This window comes from Garra rufa, chromosome 22, assembly GCF_049309525.1.
Source record: "Garra rufa chromosome 22, GarRuf1.0, whole genome shotgun sequence".
Taxonomy (NCBI): Eukaryota; Metazoa; Chordata; class Actinopteri; order Cypriniformes; family Cyprinidae; genus Garra; species Garra rufa.
Window position 1 is genome coordinate 24,706,990 of NC_133382.1, and position 18,781 is coordinate 24,725,770.

Here is an 18,781-nt window from a genome sequence, read left to right on the forward strand (position 1 = left end):
ACCTTATGCGTGAGGATGCCTCACAGGTGTTTAAGAGGGTTCAGGTCTGGAAACATGGCCATCTCATCACCTTCACTTTCAGCTTCCTCGGCAAGGCAGTTGTAATCTTGGTGGTGTGTTTGGGATCGTTATTATGTTGGAAAACTGCCGTTCGGCCTAGTTTCTGGAGGGAAGGCATCATGTTCTGCTTCAGAATATACAGTACATAATGGAATCTATGTTTCCCTCAATGAACTGCAGCAGCACTCATGCAGCCCCAGACTATGATGCTACCACCACCATGCATTACTGTAGGCAAGACACAATTTTCTTGGTACTCCTCACCAGGGCATCGCCACACATGCTGGACACCATCTGAGCCAAACAAGTTAATCTTATAGTCTCATCAGACCACAGGACATGGTTCCAGTAATTCATGCTCTTGGACAGGTTGTCTTCAACAAACTGTGGACTTTCTTGTGAGCCAGAATGAGGTGAGGCTTCCTTCTGTGATGACGCCTATGCAAACCGACTTGTTGCAGTGTGCAACGTTATGGTCTGAGCACTGACAAGCTGACCTTCTACTTTTACAACTTTTAAAGCAATGCTGGCAACACTCAAGCATCTGTTTTTTGAAGCCAAGTTCCGCACCGACGCACAGAACGAGTGCTCAACTTCGTTGATCGACCCTTGCGAGGCCTGTTCCAAATGGAACCCATCTTGGAAAAACTCTGTATGACCCTGACCACTGTAGTGTAACTCGGTTTCAGGGTGTTTCTGAACCTGTAATAGCTCTGGCCATCTTTCTGGAGAGCAACAATTCTAATTCTCTAATCCCCAGAGAGTTCTTTGCCATGAGATGACATGTTGAACTTCCAGTAGTCAGTATGAGATAATTGTATTTAAATGCACCTAATTTTAACTGCTCTAATAGAAGATACACAACTTTGTATGGTACTGTGAAGCAAACAAAAACATAAAGCATTGTTAATAGGACATACTGCCGTTTTCACTTAGGGTGTACTCACTTTTATTTTTGACAATAATAGCTGTATGTTGAGTTATTTTCAGAGGACAGTAAATCTATACTGCTATACAAGCTGCACACTGACTACTCTAAATATATCCAAGTCTATAGTATTTCAATAGTATTGTAATTTGGGAATATATTCTAAAATGGTTGCTGAAATTGGAGGGGTGTATTCACTTTTGTAAGATACTGTATATAATAAATATACAGTCGTGGCCAAAAGTTTTGAGAATGACACAAATATTAGTTTTCACAAAGTTTGCTGCTAAACTGCTTTTAGATCTTTGTTTCAGTTGTTTCTGTGATGTACTGAAATATAATTACAAGCACTTCATACGTTTCAAAGTCTTTTATCGACAATTACATGACATTTATGCAAAGAGTCAGTATTTGCAGTGTTGGCCCTTCTTTTTCAGGACCTCTGCAATTCGACTGGGCATGCTCTCAATCAACTTCTGGGCCAAATCCTGACTGATAGCAACCCATTCTTTCATAATCACTTCTTGGAGTTTGTCAGAATTAGTGGGTTTTTTGTTTGTCCACCCGCCTCTTGAGGATTGACCACAAGTTCTCAATGGGATTAAGATCTGGGGAGTTTCCAGGCCATTGACCCAAAATTTCAACGTTTTGGTCCCCCAGCCACTTAGTTATCACTTTTGCCTTATGGCACGGTGCTCCATCGTGCTGGAAAATGCATTGTTCTTCACCAAACTGTTGTTGGATTGTTGGAAGAAGTTGCTGTTGGAGGGTGTTTTGGTGCCATTCTTTATTCATGGCTGTGTTTTTGGGCAAAATTGTGAGTGAGCCCACTCCCTTGGATGAGAAGCAACCCCCACACATGAATGGTCTCAGGATGCTTTACTGTTGGCATGACACAGGACTGATGGTAGCGCTCACCTTTTCTTCTCCGGACAAGCCTTTTTCCAGATGCCCCAAACAATCGGAGAATATGACTTTGCCCCAGTCCTCAGCAGTCCATTCGCCATACTTTTTGCAGAAGATCAATCTGTCCCTGATGTTTTTTTGGAGAGAAGTGGCTTCTTTGCTGCCCTTCTTGACACCAGGGCCTCATTTATAAAACTTTCTTACGCACTGATTTGATCTTAAGAGTGTTCGTACGATCAAATCCACGTCAAAGTACAGATTTATAAAAACCGTCTTTGACGTGGAAAAGTACTTATCTCCACGTCAGATTCCAGCTTGGCGTACGACCGTTTCCTTGTGGCAATGCCTGGTATTGCAGATAGTTCAGCCTCACTATAATTTGATTTCTTGCGCTCCTTTTTTCTTGCCATTGTCACAGAGTTTTTGCTTTAGGAATGAGCTCATTTTATATGTTAATTAATTAAGCAGGGGCGTTTCGACGGCGGAACATTCAGCTGCACACAATTCCACGATCATTTGTGATTTATAAACGAATGACTGGCGTACGGATGGATTTCGTGGTACGTTCGTTTTCTCTGAATCGCTCTTACGATCAAATCAGAAAAGTTCTTAGATAAAATCAAGGATGGTTTCTACGCAAGTCTTTATAAATGAGGCCCCTGGCCATCTTCCAAAAGTCTTGGCCTCACTGTGCGTGCAGATGCGCTCACACCTGCCTGCTGCCATTCCTGAGCAAGCTCTGCACTGGTGGCACTCCGATCCCGCAGCTGAATCCTCTTTAGGAGATGATTCTGGCGCTTACTGGACTTTCTTGGACGCCCTGAAGCCTTCTTAGCAATGCAGTGGAAAGTTTTTTCGGGATTAAGTTAATTTTCATGGCAAAGAAGGACTATGCAATTCATCTGATCACTCTTCATAACATTTTGGAGTATATGCAAATTGCTATTCTAAAAACTTAAGCAGCAACTTTTCCAATTTCCAATATTTATGTAATTCTCAAAACTTTTGGCCACGACTGTACACAGTACACATGTATGTGTGTATACTGTGTATATTTATTATGAATATATAAATACACACACACATGCATGTATAACAGTTCTTGTTTATGTGCACTGTGTATTTTTTATCATGCATGTAAAGACAAAAATACAGTATTTAGGTTTAAAATGTTTACATGTCTTTGTTAATTTAATTTATATAGAAGTATATTTAATATATATATTTTCTTAAATATATACATGCATGTGTGTGCATTTATATATACATAATAAATATACACAGTACACACACATATTATGTACACAAAAACCTTTATTTTGGAGGCGATTAATCGTTGCCCAGCACTACAGTGCACACACACATATTATGTAAACACAAACTTTTATTTGGGATACGATTAATTGCGATTAATTGCTTGACAGCACTAAATTACTGTAAAACTCCAATTCCCAAAAGCTTCATGTTGATGAAAAGATTGGTGCTTCAGGTAATTTACAAATTGGATAAGTACAATGACATCAACAAAGAAGAGTGTATTTTTGGTCTTTTTATTCAACTTACATTTTTGTTTCAATCTTTCAAGTAAAACAATGTGGAATTACAAGGGAACATAAGGAATGTAACAAATTAGAATAGAGACAAATCAAAATGAAAATAAGACCATCACCATACTCTACTAAATACCCCCACACATCTTTCCGTCCAAAAAGGGCAAAGAAAGCTATCTTACAACTCACTTGACTGCCAATGTTGAACAAAAAAATAAGATATTTCTCTTAAGAAGTTCTTTCAGGTGTTTCCTACCCACCCAGCATCGGTCCATTCATAAAAAGGACCAATGCTGCAGAAATAAAAACAGTTGACGATAGCAAATTTCACTGGAGAACTGCTTTCAGTTTTGGTTGCACAAACAGAAATGGTGTTGTTACAATGAAGGGTGGAAGAGCGTATTACACTTAAAGCACTATAGATGACCCAACTTCTATACGTTAACATGGATCCTTGTAGGGATCAACAGGCACTCTCATTTTAAACTCATTTAGATTCGGTGTTTGAGGATACAATTTAATGTGTAAAGATGATCATACACTTTGGGAAAGGGATAAGAAAAATAGCAAGATGTCTCCCATTTCTGTACTGCTATAAAGCAAATGACAAGCAAACTTCAAGATTCATCACAAGCCCAAGAGATACACTTACTTTAGAGCTTACAAAATGCAGTGAGGTACCAGTAAAGAAGTACTGACAAATTGATGTTCTGAAGAAAAAAAACAAACAAACAAAAAATCCTAAACCACAATGCAATCCTCCAATGTCTGGGACATTTCAGATGTGCAAATTGGGAAAAGCAGGCAGCAGCAGAATTTAAAAATAATGGACTGAAACATTACACAAGACAGGTGATCTAAGCAAATAGTAACTCCAGCATAGTGTAGAGAGAAAAAAGAAAAGAAAAAACAAACAAAAAAAATCACATTTTTTTTAGACCTGCCCTCTTCTTCATACCCTGGAAGATACAGAAGACATTTTCGTAATTTATCAACTGACTTGAAACAAACAATAGTCAAAACAGCTGACAAACATTATCCAGAATGCAACAGTCTAAAAACTTTACAATTGTACAATCCCCACCTAAATCATTTCAACATAGCATTAATGAATTTCTTCCTCATCAATACCGTTTGCAGCACTAGTAAACTCTGTAAAAAGTGTACAATCTATGCGACCAATCTTTTAACACATACTTCACATAGTATTTCCAGTCTTTCAGTCTTTATGATTACAGTACATAGTGTGAACAAATAATAAATCTTGCCTCTTGCCCAGCTACTTTGAAGTTCCAAAGTCTTTGTGGTAGGGTAAAATATCATCCAGGTTTTAACTCAAATTATTCGGACATTTTTAAATAGGTGACCAAATTTTCTTCACTGTCCTGCATCTATAGACCCTTCCCACACTATAAATGGCTTGACTTAAGATAGCTGAGAGGGCAAAGGCGAGGTCAGATCTAATCACAATGTGCAACAGATCTCTCTTTTCCCGTCTTCTCTCATACAGCTAAACCATGGCCTTTAAATAAAACTGATCCACTTTCCTCCCAAAAAAATCTGCATTCGCTCCTTGCCGAAGTTCTAACTTCTTGTTTAAACCTAAAGATAACTTCTCTGCTCTCTATCACGTCTTGGAGTGCCGGTTTTGGGTGGACGAAGAACGTGTGTTGCTAGCTGGAGTACGTGCCTGAGCGGCCGCCAACGCAGCTACGCTCCTGAGAACCCTGTCTGGAGTCCCGTCGCTAGATCCAGCGCTCAGTTCAGGTTTGTCCTGCTTCTGGGACCTCTTTTCTTTCCTGCTCTCTCTGCCTCCGTCACTCTTACGCCGAAGACTTTTGCTTCTCTCTGTATCACTACCAGAGGATGCTGCCCTGGAACGGGAGCGGGTGTGTTCGGTACTCTGCGAGCTCAAGCTGTGGGTACGCTGGCTGCTGTTGCTGCTACTCCGACTTCTGCTGCTGCCTGCTCCTCTTTCGCTGATTATACTACTACAGGCACTATGACCTCCTGAAGAGCGGCTTTCTCGATTTTCATCTTCACCTTCTGACTTTTTCTTCTCTTCTTTTTTAACCCTTTCTGTTTCCAAAGGGGGAACAAGGCTGCCCGGTCGTTGCCGAGTGGATCGAGCAGAAGAAGAGGACTGTGGTGATTCCGTTGACGGATTGGGGGTTTGCCTGCCACTTCCTGCTTTACTGTTAGACGTCTTGGGAGAGTCCTGTCCAGTTTTGACTTTGGGTTTACTGTTTTTGTCAGAGGACAGCGGTTTGCTTTGTTGCGCAGCAGTCTTACTTCTGGGGCTGGGTGTGTTTTGGGTTCCCCTCATTGCCAAGAGTTTGGCGGCAGCATTAAGGGCTGAGCAGCGTTTGCCCAGGACCTCAGGTTCAGGGGAGGCTAAAGTATTGGGTTGTGGGCCTACAGATTTCCGAGTTACTCTTGAAGACGTTTCACCACTGGACTCTCCTTCTGTGGTATTGGTGGTTTTACCCTTCTTGTCTGACCTCCCGCTATGTTTCTTAGTGCTCTCATCATTTTTAGGAATCACACCATCTCTCGCCAATTTCTTTTGAGCAGATCTTGTCAAACATCTTGTTATGCTATTAGAGTCCTCCGAGTCTGAAGATGAGGAGGAAGAGTTGGACTGGTGCTTTCTGTCAGACCCTTTTTCGGTTTTCTCTTTTTCAGACTTTGTGTCTTCCCGTTTTCTTTTTGCTGACTTTTTACTCTCTGCAGCCTTTTTGGACCGGGATGATCTTGTACCACAGGAGGATACAGAAGATGGGGAAGAGGAACGGACAGATTCCTGGCTGCTTTGCCTGCTGATGCTTCGCTTTTTGGCAGAAGCTCTGGTCTCTCTGTCCTCTCTTGACTCCTCTTCTGATGGCTTATCAGGTCCATCACTCTTAGGGTCATCATGGGACTCGATATCTGAGGCAACTACAGGTGTCTGTTCCTTTGGCAAACTATCCAATTTCCTTCTTTTTGACTGAGATAAGATGATGTCTTTTTCTCCTGCGTCATCCTCAGTAACACTGTCTATTTCCATTTTCTCTGTCTCCTCAGTCACAACCTCTACCTCAGTTACAACCTCCTCCTGTTGGTCTTCATGATTATCAGCCATAATCTCCACTGGGATGTTTTTGAACTGAGAAGAATCTGCATCTGTATAATTGGATGTTGACAAAGAATCAGTTATCTGATTAGTGGTGGATGGAGTTTGTGAAGACACTGAAGACATGTTGTGGGATACAGGTGTTAAATCTATTGCTGCTTCAATGTCTGTAGTTTGAGGCTGTGAGGGAGGAACAGAAGTTTGATCAGTCTCAGGTGTGGACTGTTGGACTGTTGACACAGTCAGTGTAACAGAAGGATCTGGTGCCTCCGACGTAGATAAAGATGATTCCGGCATAATCTCAGAAGGTAAAGCAGGTGAAGGAGGAGGCTGGGTGGGATGAGTGGGAGATGCAGTTATATTGCACAAGCGTTCAACAGAGGTTTGTGGAGAGTCTTCAGTTGCATTAGTTGTGTGTAACGGTTGTGGAGTGACTTGAGTCAACGTAGTTGAGTTCTGCAAATTATCTTTTGGCTGATTAACTGTGAGTGAATCTTCCTTGGTTTCTACAGCAGTGGCTGAGACATTTGAAGGTTCTGAAGATGCTGTGGTCTCAATTAGTACAGGTGTATGGGCAAGTTCCTCTTCCTCGATGGAGACAGTAAAAGTGGGAGGACCTCTGAGAGGACTTGGAGGATGTAGTGTAGGGGAAGAAGCTGTACATGTCTGAGCGATTGCTGCTGTAGAAGTGTTGTGTGGTGAAGTTTCAAGTGTATTGGTGTCAGAGTCAATGCATGCAATTAAGGAGTTCAGACTAGTGTGAGACATGGTTTCACCATGTGAGTCCACACCAAGTTCTGATGTAGATGACGTATTTTGAGAGTCTGTATGCATAGAAGACATTAAAACTGATGTAGTTTTTTGATTTGTTTCAGAATCTAGTTTAGGAGATGATGATACATCAGCAGCATTTGAGGGTGAAGTGGGGTTGAGTGGAGAGCTTATTGGTGAAGTATTACTCACAGCAGGCAAAGTCACAGGCATTACGTTAGACCTTGACAAAATAGGCTCTTGGGAGGAAGGAGCACATGTAGAAGGAGAAGATGGGGATGAGCTTGTTGTGGTGGAATCTTTACGGGGACGACCCCTTTTCCGTTTTGGTGAGTGAGAGGGACTCTGCTCAGGACTTGTTTTTTGGGTCACTGGTGTCTTGTCTTCTGGCAGCTCTAATGCCCGTGGAGGTGTTTTAGGTGGCCTGCCCCTCTTGCGCTTCATTGAGTCACCTGAAGCAGCACTATCCTTGTCTGAATTTGTTTCTGATTTCTTTGGTGATAAAGCAGATCTCCGATCCACCCCTCTACCTCTTCCTACAAATTGCTCTCCTAACTGTGCAGCCATTCGATTCTCTGTCTCAAACCTTCGGCGTACTGGTAAGTTCCGTAGGACAGGCATATCTGGTGAATGGTGTGTTGGGGAACAGGGGTGGTGCCCTTTCCCTGGACTAGTCTGTAATGGAGCAGAGGCCTGGTCCTGCTCTTGTGGTGGTTGTGGTGGTGGGGAAGTTGTTAAGGATGTGGGCACTGATTTAGGAAGAGAGTCTTTAGGAGTTTGACTTCCTCCATCAGATGATTGAGAGGCCGGGTCAGGAACTGGCTCAGCCTGTTCAGCTTCCTCTGATGAACCCTCAGTGTGCGCTCCTCCACTTCCGCTTAAGCCCCTCCGTCTACGCTTGGGCTCTTTCTGCTCTTTCTCCTCCACCACTGTAACCAAACGACCTGGAAGCTTTCGAAGAACCTTGGCTGATGGAGAATCTTCTGGAAGTCCCTTGAGGATTTCTCTTTCAGCTGACTGCCGCTTTCGTGGCGAGCGAGAGTTAGGTGATGCCAGAGTAGGAGAAAGGGGGAGCTGACCATCATGTTCAGAGTGATGCTCAGGAGAACAGATGGAGTCTGATGATGCAGAGGTTTTCCTGTCTCTCCTGGTACACTGAACAGTTTCAGACAGTGCCTCTCCTCCCTGCTCCTCCCTGTCCTCTCTGCATGCAGTAGAGGAGGAGGACGACTGATGGCCACTTGAGTTTTTGTCTATTGAGGGAGATACAGTAGCTGAAGGCACAGAGCTTGATGGGGAAATGGGCTGCTGGTGGGGGGGTGGCACATACTTAATTTTTGGGTGTGAACCCTGCATAGCAGGGGACAAAGTTGTTGAATCTGAGAGCTGCGGGTTGGTTTGAACTGTCTGGTTTTCTGATGATGTGAGGGACACAGATTCTTTGGTTGTCCCTCGCCCTCTCGGACCACTGCGAAGCTTCTCAGGCACTTCTCTGTCTGGGGGTGACTTTTGTGTTGACCCAGGGTTTTGGCTTATACGTTCAGAGTTTATCAATGCCCCCCGCCTGCCTCTTTCTGGGGATTGCTGGATTAGTGAAACATCATCAGCAGGTGTCCCTCTGAGCCTGCCACTGACTCTTGTAGAAGGTGCACCTTTCTCTTTGTGTTTGCGAGGGCGACGGGTTGGAGTTGGTTCCTCAGTATTGGGAGGTATTGAATCCTCTTCATCACTGTCAGATGACTGATGCAGTTTCAAACCTTCTTCTTTTGCCTGATCCAACCCTTTCCTTGCAGCCTCAACCTGCTCCTGTAAAGTCATAAGAAATGTTGTGGGCATAACTGCTAATAGTTAATTCTACCAGAAAGCAATCAAAGCTTGGTTACTGGTCTAATGGTTACCTCTGCCTGCTTCAGCTCCTCTTTGCAAATATCTTCAAGGGAAGCCTCAAGGAAATTCATGGCGTATCGCTCAATGGGAGTGAGCTGTTAAAAACAGGGACATTTGAAATGTAGTTAAAAATGGTACATTTTGATAAAAAAAGTTGAAGTGATACCTTGACTGAAAAATCATATTCTACAAATTAAAGCTTAACTATCATGACTACCTGTTCAACTAGAGCAGCGATTTCCTGCTCAGCCTTGGAGAGCTCCTCCTCTTCCTGGTCTCTGCTGTCACCATCATCCAGAGGGATGTTTTCATTAAACTCTGCAAGTTCAGCCACCTGCTCAGCCTTGGCTTGAGATGCAGCCACGATATCCTCTTCATCCTCAGCACGACACAGGGCCTAGTATTAACACGTTGAAATCAAATTTTTAGTCATTTGTAATAAATAGAACAAATTTCTTACAAACAAACAGATACATGCAATACTCCAAATAGATATATTTAAAATCACCTGTTCCAAAATAGTGGTTTGTTGTTTGTTTATGGACTCATCATCTTCTAAATGAGGCACACTCTGTTCAGCAGCCTCTTTCTTCTCTCCCTCTGTCACATCAAACAACTCCCTGATAGTTTGCTGTGGGAATGAGACATTGGGGGAAATCAATCCTTCCTTAATTCAATCCAGACTAGTATTTTACAATGATTATACAGATTAAAATTAAGACAAACCTGCTTGAAAAAGGCAGTGGTAAAGTTTCCACCTTCAATTGCCATGTCCCCCAACATCCTCTTTTGATTGGCTTTTTTCAAAATGTTTTCTTCAACTGTGCGTTCACTGATTAGCCTAAACAAATATTTTTAAAATGTACAATCATGTTAAGCATTTAATTTAAAAAGTAACAAAAAATGGTCCTGAATGTAAAAAAAGTGTTTAGTTTTTCCCTTTACCTATAGATGTGAACATCTCTTGTCTGTCCGATTCTGTGACACCGGTCCTGAGCTTGGGCATCCATGGTTGGGTTCCAATCACTGTCATAGAACACCACAGTATCCGCACCCGTCAGGTTAACACCTACACCTCCACTGCGGGTGGACAGGATGAAGCAGAATATGCGACGGTCTGCATTGAAGCGCTCCATTAGAGCCTGAAAGGTAGACAAATATATCAATAATGTCACATCTGAGAGTCAAAAACACATTTCTGCTATGAAAATCACACTGGGACTAATATTTTACCTGTCTCTGTTCTACACGTGTACTTCCATCCAATCGCAGGTAGATGTGCCCATGGTAGTTGAGGAACTGCTCAAGTATATCCAGCATACGTGTCATCTGAGTGAAAATGAGGACTCTGTGCCCTCCTGCCTTCAACCTTCTAAGCAGGAGGTGGAGTGTCTGCAGCTTACCTGCACACAGATAATATTGTCTCTTCCATTTATTATTTTGTATTTTTTGTTACTGCACAAACGTTTATGTATAAATATGGTAAACTTAATAAGAATGAAATCCTTAAAAGCACACTGCACTGGGATCACAGTACTCACCACAGTCATACTGAATAAGCCTCAAGTCAGGGAAATGTGTCCTCATGTTACACTGGATGCGATGTAGAGTGTGTGTAAGCGGAGAGACATGGGAAGACAGAACAGAGGACAAATGGCCTTGCTGGTGTCTGAGGGAGGGAGGTGGGTGGCAGGTGTGTATGGTGATAGGCTTTGCTTCCACTGGAGGAATGGCAAAAGTGTACCTGTGGAACGAGGGCACGCATTTAAGTGTGACACTATTATTTTCAGCTGCAATTTTTATATTCAAATCTAAATTAAAGTTAACGCTTTACCTGTCTATGATCTGAGAGAGAAGTTTAAGCCTCTCCTCTGAGCTCTGGATGGCTTCCTTCAGGACTTGGCTCTTTTCTAGGAAGCTACTGGTATGGTGTGATTGAGCAGTGAGGCAGGAGCTATAACCTGAGTAACTCCAGTTGTTTACAACAGGACGTGGCGGAGATGGACAAGGGCCCGGGAGGAAGGTTAGAAAGTCTAGCACCTCACAGCCATACACAGGCTTAGCACTGCAGTGTAGCTCATTGATGCGCATGATTTGAGAGATACGGCTGTCTCGCTGAGCCTTTCGGCTTTCTGTAAGCCATGACTGTCAAAACCAAAGAAACAAATATGTGAATGGGAAAGATAAGAGACAAACAACTAAAAGGTCACAGTATTTCTTTCACTAATAATAAGGGTTCAAAATACTGTGCAAATATGCAATTCTCTCTGACTTAAAGGGACAGTTCACCCAAAAATGAAAATTTGATGTTTATCTGCTTACCCCCAGGGCATCCAAGATGTAGGTGACTTTTTTTCTTCAGAAGAACATAAACAAAGATTTTTAACAAAAACCGGTGCAGTCTGCCAGCCAAATAATGGAAGTGGATGGGCACCAGATCATTAAAAGTAAACATGCACAGACAAATCCAAATTACACCCTGCGGCTCGTGACGATACACTGATGTCCTAAGACACGAAATGATCGTTTTTTGCGAGAAACGGAACAGTATTTATATAATTTTTTACCTTTGATACACAGTCACGTCCATCTGTCCTGAGCACAAGCTTTTCATCCGGCTCATTACACGTGAACGCACTCTGGCGTAGTATACACAAACACCGTAAGGGGAAATCTGTGAAAAGTCCCGGATGAGTTTGCGCAAGCAAACATAATCTTTTAGCTTTAAATCGGTTTGAACAATCAGGATAAGCGCAAGTAATTAGCATTTTGCATAGCCTCAATACCCACAATCTCTGTGCACCGTGTAAACAATGAGTGTTGTATACATACGACAGATCGCTTCCGGCATTTCCGTATACTACGCCAGAGCGCGTACACGTGTAATGAGCCGGATGAAAAGCTTGTGCTCAGGACAGATCGACGTGGCTGTGTATCAAAGGTAAAAAATGATATAAATACTGTTCAGTTTCTCGCAAAAAACGATCGTTTCGTGTCTTAGGACATCAATGTATCGTCACGAGTCGCAGGGTGTAATTTGGATTTGTCTGTGCATGTTTTTTTTACTTTTAAAGGTCTGGTGCCCATCCACTCATATTATTTGGCTGGCAGACTGCACTGGTTTTCGTTAAAAATCTTTGTTTGTATTCTGCTGAGGAAACAAAGTCACCTACATCTTGGATGCCCTGGGGGTAAGCAGATAAACATCAAATTTTCATTTTTGGGTGAACTATCCCTTTAAATGCACTATGACGATTGTGTTAAATGGATAGTTCACCCAAAAATGAAAATTCTGTCATTAATTAATCATCCTCATGTCGTTACAAACCCGTAAGACCTTCTTTCATTTTTGGAACACAAATTAAGATACTTTTGATGAAATCCGAGAGCTTTCTGACCCTGCATAGACAGCAAAGGTCCTACCACGTTCAAGGCCCACAAAAGTACCAAAAACATAGACACAATAGTCCATGTGACATCAGTGTTTCAACCGTAATTTTATAAAGCTACAAGAATACTTTTTGTTGGCAAAAAAACCCCTAAATAACGACTTTAACAATTCTTTTCCCTGAACATCGTCCTCTGCCATTAACAAGAGTATGCGTCGTATGGGCATGCTTTCCTCTACACGCAAACAAGGCGTATTGTGTTATCTTACGACATATTATGCCATTTTACTCAATATGGTATTATTTTACTCAAAAACGATATATGGTCATATATATGGTAAGCTCAGAGTTCACTTTTACGTATTGTTTGAACATAAATTTGTGTTGGCAGTGTGTGTACACAAACACCCTATAATGATAAACATCCACCAAGTGGTTTTTATTTAATCTGTAAAAATAATTTCCAAATCAAGCCATTCTCAGCATCTTGTCTGTGTGACGCCATAGTAGTCATCATTTACTCCTGACATCTGAGCCGATGACGATGCAGTCGATGACTTTTGTTTGTGAAGGGAATGTGCCTCCCGATCTAAATAAATGTGTCTATGTTTGCGGAAATCATTTGTGATCCAGCTTTACCTTCAACAGAAGTGAGTATAAGGTTTCTTTTTTCATAAATCTTTGCAATCAGCATTCCAAATAACATGCTAGTTAGCAAATTTTGTGGCTAAACACTGCTTAAGTAAAGAAGCTTGTCACTCTACAGAGAGAGGAGAGGGGTGGGGTGAGCAGAGCTCATTAGCATTTAAAGCAACATCCACCAGAGTAGGGTTGATTTTTGCAGAGATGATTTCGGCAGGGTAAAAATTGTGTTTTTTACACTACCATTAAGAAATTTTTACCAAAGCATGTTAAAGACCCTAAAGAATCATATCAACTTGTGGAAAATGGGCATCTGATGACCGCTTTAATACAGATTATGAGTCTTAAAGGGCCCTTCCCCTGGGCAGTACCGGTGATTTCCATTGGATTGTACCAGTGAACCTACAAACTTTGGGTGATTTCCAACATATGACAGGTACACAAACAAGTTTGATTCATGTCACATGTGACCACCTCCAAACAATAGGAGTCGATGGAATAAAAGTTATTTTAAAAATGGATTTGGCCATTAAAAAAAATGGGCCAGATGACAGAAATTCATCAATTGCTGCACAACAGGTGCAAGCATATTCGTGTTCAACGTCAGCAGCCCCACATGCATGCATCATGGTACTCTTGATAAATGGCAGAAGACGGTAACTTGGGGGAGAAGAACTGTTGAATAAAGTCAATTTTAAAAAAAAAAATTTTTTGCACAAAAAGTATTCTCGTAGCTTCATTAAATTATGGTTACACGTCACATGGACTATTGTTCTTGGTACCATTCTGGGCCTTGAGAGTGGTAGGACCCTTGCTGTCTATGGAGGATCAGAAATCTCTCAGATTTCATCAAAAGTATCTTAATTTGTGTTCCAGTGATGAAGGTCTCAAGGGTTTGGAATGACATGAATATAGATGCCTCTCCCTTTAAGAGGCATCTATATTTACAAAGTGTTACACCCTCTGATTTGGGTTTTCAGAAGATTAACTGAGATTTAAAGTGGAAACAGTGTTATGCATCCTGTTGAGTTTAAGAATTATTAAATCAATTTAATATTAACACCATTTATTACCATGTAGAAGGGGGAACGTGGTGGAGGTGGCGGCTGAACACGGGGACGCTGAGATGTTGACCCACTGCTCTGAGATGAGGATGCAGGCTTAGGAGTGCTCATGCGCAAAGTAATCACATCATTACCGCTTTCCTCACGTACTGATGATGAATTTGCCTTTGTTACTGAAAAGTAAAGTATTAAATGCATGATTATTCTACTTAATATTTAGCTTGAACTAGGGCTGTGCAATATGGACAAAATTTTCATATTGCGATTTTTTGAACGAATATTGCGATTGCGATTTTTTTTGCGATTTTTTTTTTTTTGCTTTTTCAAACAAGCTACATACATACATTCTAAATGTATTCAGTGCACAAGAAGTGCATAAAACATTTCACCATGAAATAACATAGTATTAAGTTTAATAAACAAAACTGTAGTAAAACTGTCTTTAAAACAGGCAACATAAAATAAATTAGCCATTTTACTTTTTCCCCCCGGTACTTTAGCCTACTTTGTGTAATAACGAAAACATTCATTTCAGTGGAAAAATAAGTCCAAAACTCTCTATTTTAACATTTTGAGGGCTCTACAATGTTTTTTTTTTGACACTTTCTTTTTATTGTTTTTCTTTAGCATTGCTTAAACATTATACAACAACAATACAAACAAATAAAAATAAAATAAAATTAAAAATAAAATGTAAAAAAGAACAAGTTGGATCACCATGCATCTACAGTTTGATCATTTTCAATGACAATATGGTCCTTGTCCTGTCGTTTTTATGTATTCAGTCCATTTCTCCCACTTCCGGCAGTATTGATCCTCTTGAGTCCTTATTTTATAAGTCAGTTGTTCCATAATATGTATTTCGTCCATAACCTTCAACCAATCTTCCTGTGACGGTGGGTCTGTCTTGTACCATTTTCTTGTGATTGCCTTTTTACAGGCTACTAACATAATTTTCAATATGTATCTATCATCTTTCAACACAACATTTTCCGTAATGACACCAAGATATAATAATGTACAAGACTTGGATACATCATAACCCAAAATTCTGCCTATAGCCAAATGAACATCTTCCCAGAATTTTGTGATTTTAGGACAGAGCCAGAACACATGTGAATGGTTCACATTTACATCTCCACAGCTTCTCCAGCATGGCTGTGGTAATTTAGTATGTTTATTCCTAATTTTGGGTGTTATAAAAAATCGAATTAAATTTTTCCAGCAATGTAATCTCCAAACACGTGATGATGTTGTTGACTGCTGTGTTTTCCATATATGTGACCATTCATCATCAGATATGTTCACACCCAGCTCAATCTGCCACTTCAGTTTAACATATGTCGTCGTATTCCCTCTTGCTTCCATTATATGCCCATAAATTGTAGAGATTATTCTGAATTTCTTTCCGTTGTAGGCCTCAGTTATGGTTTTGATTATTAAATTTTTGTCCAGATTTACACTATTTTTTATTTCTTTATTGAAAAAGTTCCTTATCTGCAAATACCTGAAATGATCTTGGTTACTTAAATCATATTTTTGTTTAATCTCCTGGAAGCTCATGAAATTCCCATTTTTGATTGCTGTACATATCGCTGTTAATCCATTAGGAATCCATTGTTTAAATCTTTGGTCAAGAGAACCAGGGGCAAAACCCTTGTCATAAGATATCCACCGAAGCAGTCCGAGCTCTTTCTCTAGTTTATACTTTCGTACCAGATTAAACCATAGTTTTAGCGTGAACTGAGTGACTGTATTCACCTGTTTAATTACACTCATTGTTTCTTCTCTGTCTCCAATAAGACTTTGAATTTCTCTTCCTTGTACCAGTTTTTCTAAATTCTTCCATTTGGCTACATATTCTTTGTCACACCAACAAATTACATGTCTAATTTGTGCAGCTTGAAAATATCCCTTGAGGTTTGGCAGTGCCAAACCCCCCTTATCCTTTCCAATCTGTAATGTTTCAAATTTGATTCTCGGTCTGTGACCATTCCATATAAACCTTGAAATGATTCTGTCCCACAATCTGAATTGTTTTTCGGGTATCTCAATGGGTAGTGACTGAAAGAGGTAAAGAAGTCGGGGTAGAACACTCATTTTTATGGTCTCTATTCGTGAACCAATGTCTAATGGAAGGATAGCCCACCTGTCCAAATCGCTCTTAATTTCCTTATCCAGTTTGGCATAATTAACTTCAAATAGATCATCAATGTTTTGTGTTAAAGTGACCCCAAGATATTTCATTTTTGTTGCTCTCCAGTTCAGCTTATGTTTTTGTTGTATAATTTTGGATGGGGAGTAGTTGAAAGTTAGAATCTGTGTTTTGGACAAGTTAAGCTTGTATCCAGAACAAAAGCCAAACATCTCTAGTTGGTTTATTAGTATGGGGATGCATGTGTCTGGGTCCTCTAAGAAACAGACCACATCATCAGCAAAAAGTCCAATGGTATGTTCCTCTCCCCCGACCTCTATTCCTTTAAGATCTCTATTTTGCCTGATTGCTTGTGCCAGGGGCTCTATGAAAATTGCAAACAAGGTTGGAGAGAGACAGCAGCCCTGTCTAGTAGATCGTCCTAAAGTTATGCTCTCCGTCAGACTGCCGTTTATTCTTATCCTTGCGGTCGGGTTTTGGTAAAGTGTTTTAATACATCTGACTGCTTTGTCATTAAGTCCGAATTCCTCAAGTACCTGATATAAAAAAGTCCAATTTACGCTATCGAATGCCTTTTCTGCGTCAAGGCTTATTAGGGCTGCACATTTCCCCTTTTTTAGAATATGGTTGATAATATGTAAGGTTCTCCTTATGTTATCTTGGGCTTGACGTCCCTTAATAAAGCCCGTCTGGTCTTCATCGATAATGTCACTGATAAAGTATTCGTACCTTTTTGAAATGATTGTGGTGTACAATTTATAATCAACATTGAGTAGTGATATGGGTCTATAGTCTGAACAAGTCTCACTGTTGTTTTTCTTGGGGATCACTGATATTACAGCTTCTTTCCAGGAAGGGGGCATTTCACCGTATTCAAGTGTATAGTTGAATGATTTTTCGAGTAGAGGTACAAGCTGTACATAAAATTTTTTATACCATTCGGATGGTAGACCGTCACTGCCGGGGGATTTGTTTGTTTTTAGTTTGTTAATTGCTTTCTCTATCTCTGCTTTTGTGATGGGTGAAGTCAGATGGTCATTTTGATTTTTTCCAATTGATGGTAAGTCCAGTTTCTCAAGAAAAGCTTTCATTTGGTCGAGGTCAGCAGAGGGGGGCTGGCTATACAAGTCTCTATAATAGTTCATAAACTGAGTTGCAATCTCTTTGGGGTCATAAATTATTTGATTCGTACTTGTATCCCTTATCTTGTGGATTGTCCGATCTGCTTGCTGTTTTTTTAAACGTTTTGCCAGTAATTTGGTTGCCCTTGGTCCCACTTCATAATAGGATTGTTTTAGAAATCGTGTCTTCTTTTCAATTTCTGTGGTTAGTATTTTATCTATATTATTCCTAATTTCCTTAATTTTTGGAAGCAATGAGGGGTCCTGTGTGGTTTTGTGTTGCTGTTCAGTTACAAACAGCTTCTCCTTTTCCTTTTTATAATCCTCCTCTCTGTTTTTTTTAATTGCTGCCGTCTTAGCAACCAGTTTTCCCCTTATAACTGCTTTAAGAGCGTCCCATAAAATAACAGGGGTAACCTCTCCATTATCATTTTCATTTTGATAGGTTATGATGTCTTTCTTTAGTTCCTCCACACTTGACTTGTTATTTAGTATTCCCACGTTTAGCCTCCATAACGTATTTTTCTCTTGCACTTTCAAATTGACTTCAAGATGAACCGGACAATGATCAGATACATCTGCTTGTTGGATTTCACACTTCTCTACCCTATATAAATCAATCTTGTTCATAAAGAAGTGATCGATTCTAGCATAGCTGTTGTTAGGGGGTGAATAGTGTGTGTAATCTCTCTTAGAAGGATGTAGCTCCCTCCATGTATCAACTATCCCAAATTCTTTAAGTGTTCTCTTGACCATTCTCGTAACATGGTTGGTATGTTTATTCTTGTTTGTCGTATCTAGATTACTATTCATCACAATATTAAAGTCACCACCACATATTAATACTCCGTCCATTTCTAAAATCATGGTATCAAATAAGGTTTTAAAGAATTGTTTTGCACTATTAGGTGGAGCATATACGTTTACCAATGTCACCATTTCGTTTTCCAGTTTTCCCTTCACAATAATAAATCTCCCTTCTTTATCACTAATTTTTTTGATACATTCAAATTTCACTGTGTTGGGGATAAGTATGATCACACCTCTTCTACATCCATGGCGGAATGAACTATGAAATGAGTTGGTATAGCCAAACCTTTTAAGCTTTTCACTTTCCTGACTAGACAGGTGTGTTTCTTGTAAAAAAATAATCTGTGATTTATCCTTCTTTAATTTTGTCATCACCTTCTGCCGTT

At 40.5% G+C, this 18,781-nt stretch overlaps 1 protein-coding gene across 1 annotated transcript in view; it reads right to left on the reverse strand.

Annotated features, from left to right (window-relative positions):
- Positions 1–3,428: 3,428 nt before the first annotated feature.
- The window catches only part of srcap (Snf2-related CREBBP activator protein), a 44,307-nt gene continuing 28,954 nt past the window's right edge, over positions 3,429–18,781 (reverse strand). The window contains exons 26-35 of the mRNA XM_073827883.1: positions 14,319–14,482; positions 11,049–11,359; positions 10,756–10,958; positions 10,448–10,617; positions 10,160–10,356; positions 9,941–10,055; positions 9,723–9,845; positions 9,432–9,611; positions 9,226–9,309; positions 3,429–9,133 (exon numbers count right to left, since the gene is read on the reverse strand). Of these exons, the coding sequence (XP_073683984.1) occupies positions 5,072–9,133; positions 9,226–9,309; positions 9,432–9,611; positions 9,723–9,845; positions 9,941–10,055; positions 10,160–10,356; positions 10,448–10,617; positions 10,756–10,958; positions 11,049–11,359; positions 14,319–14,482 (5,609 nt within the window). The 3' untranslated portion in view covers positions 3,429–5,071. The remainder of the gene's footprint in view (positions 9,134–9,225; positions 9,310–9,431; positions 9,612–9,722; positions 9,846–9,940; positions 10,056–10,159; positions 10,357–10,447; positions 10,618–10,755; positions 10,959–11,048; positions 11,360–14,318; positions 14,483–18,781) is intronic.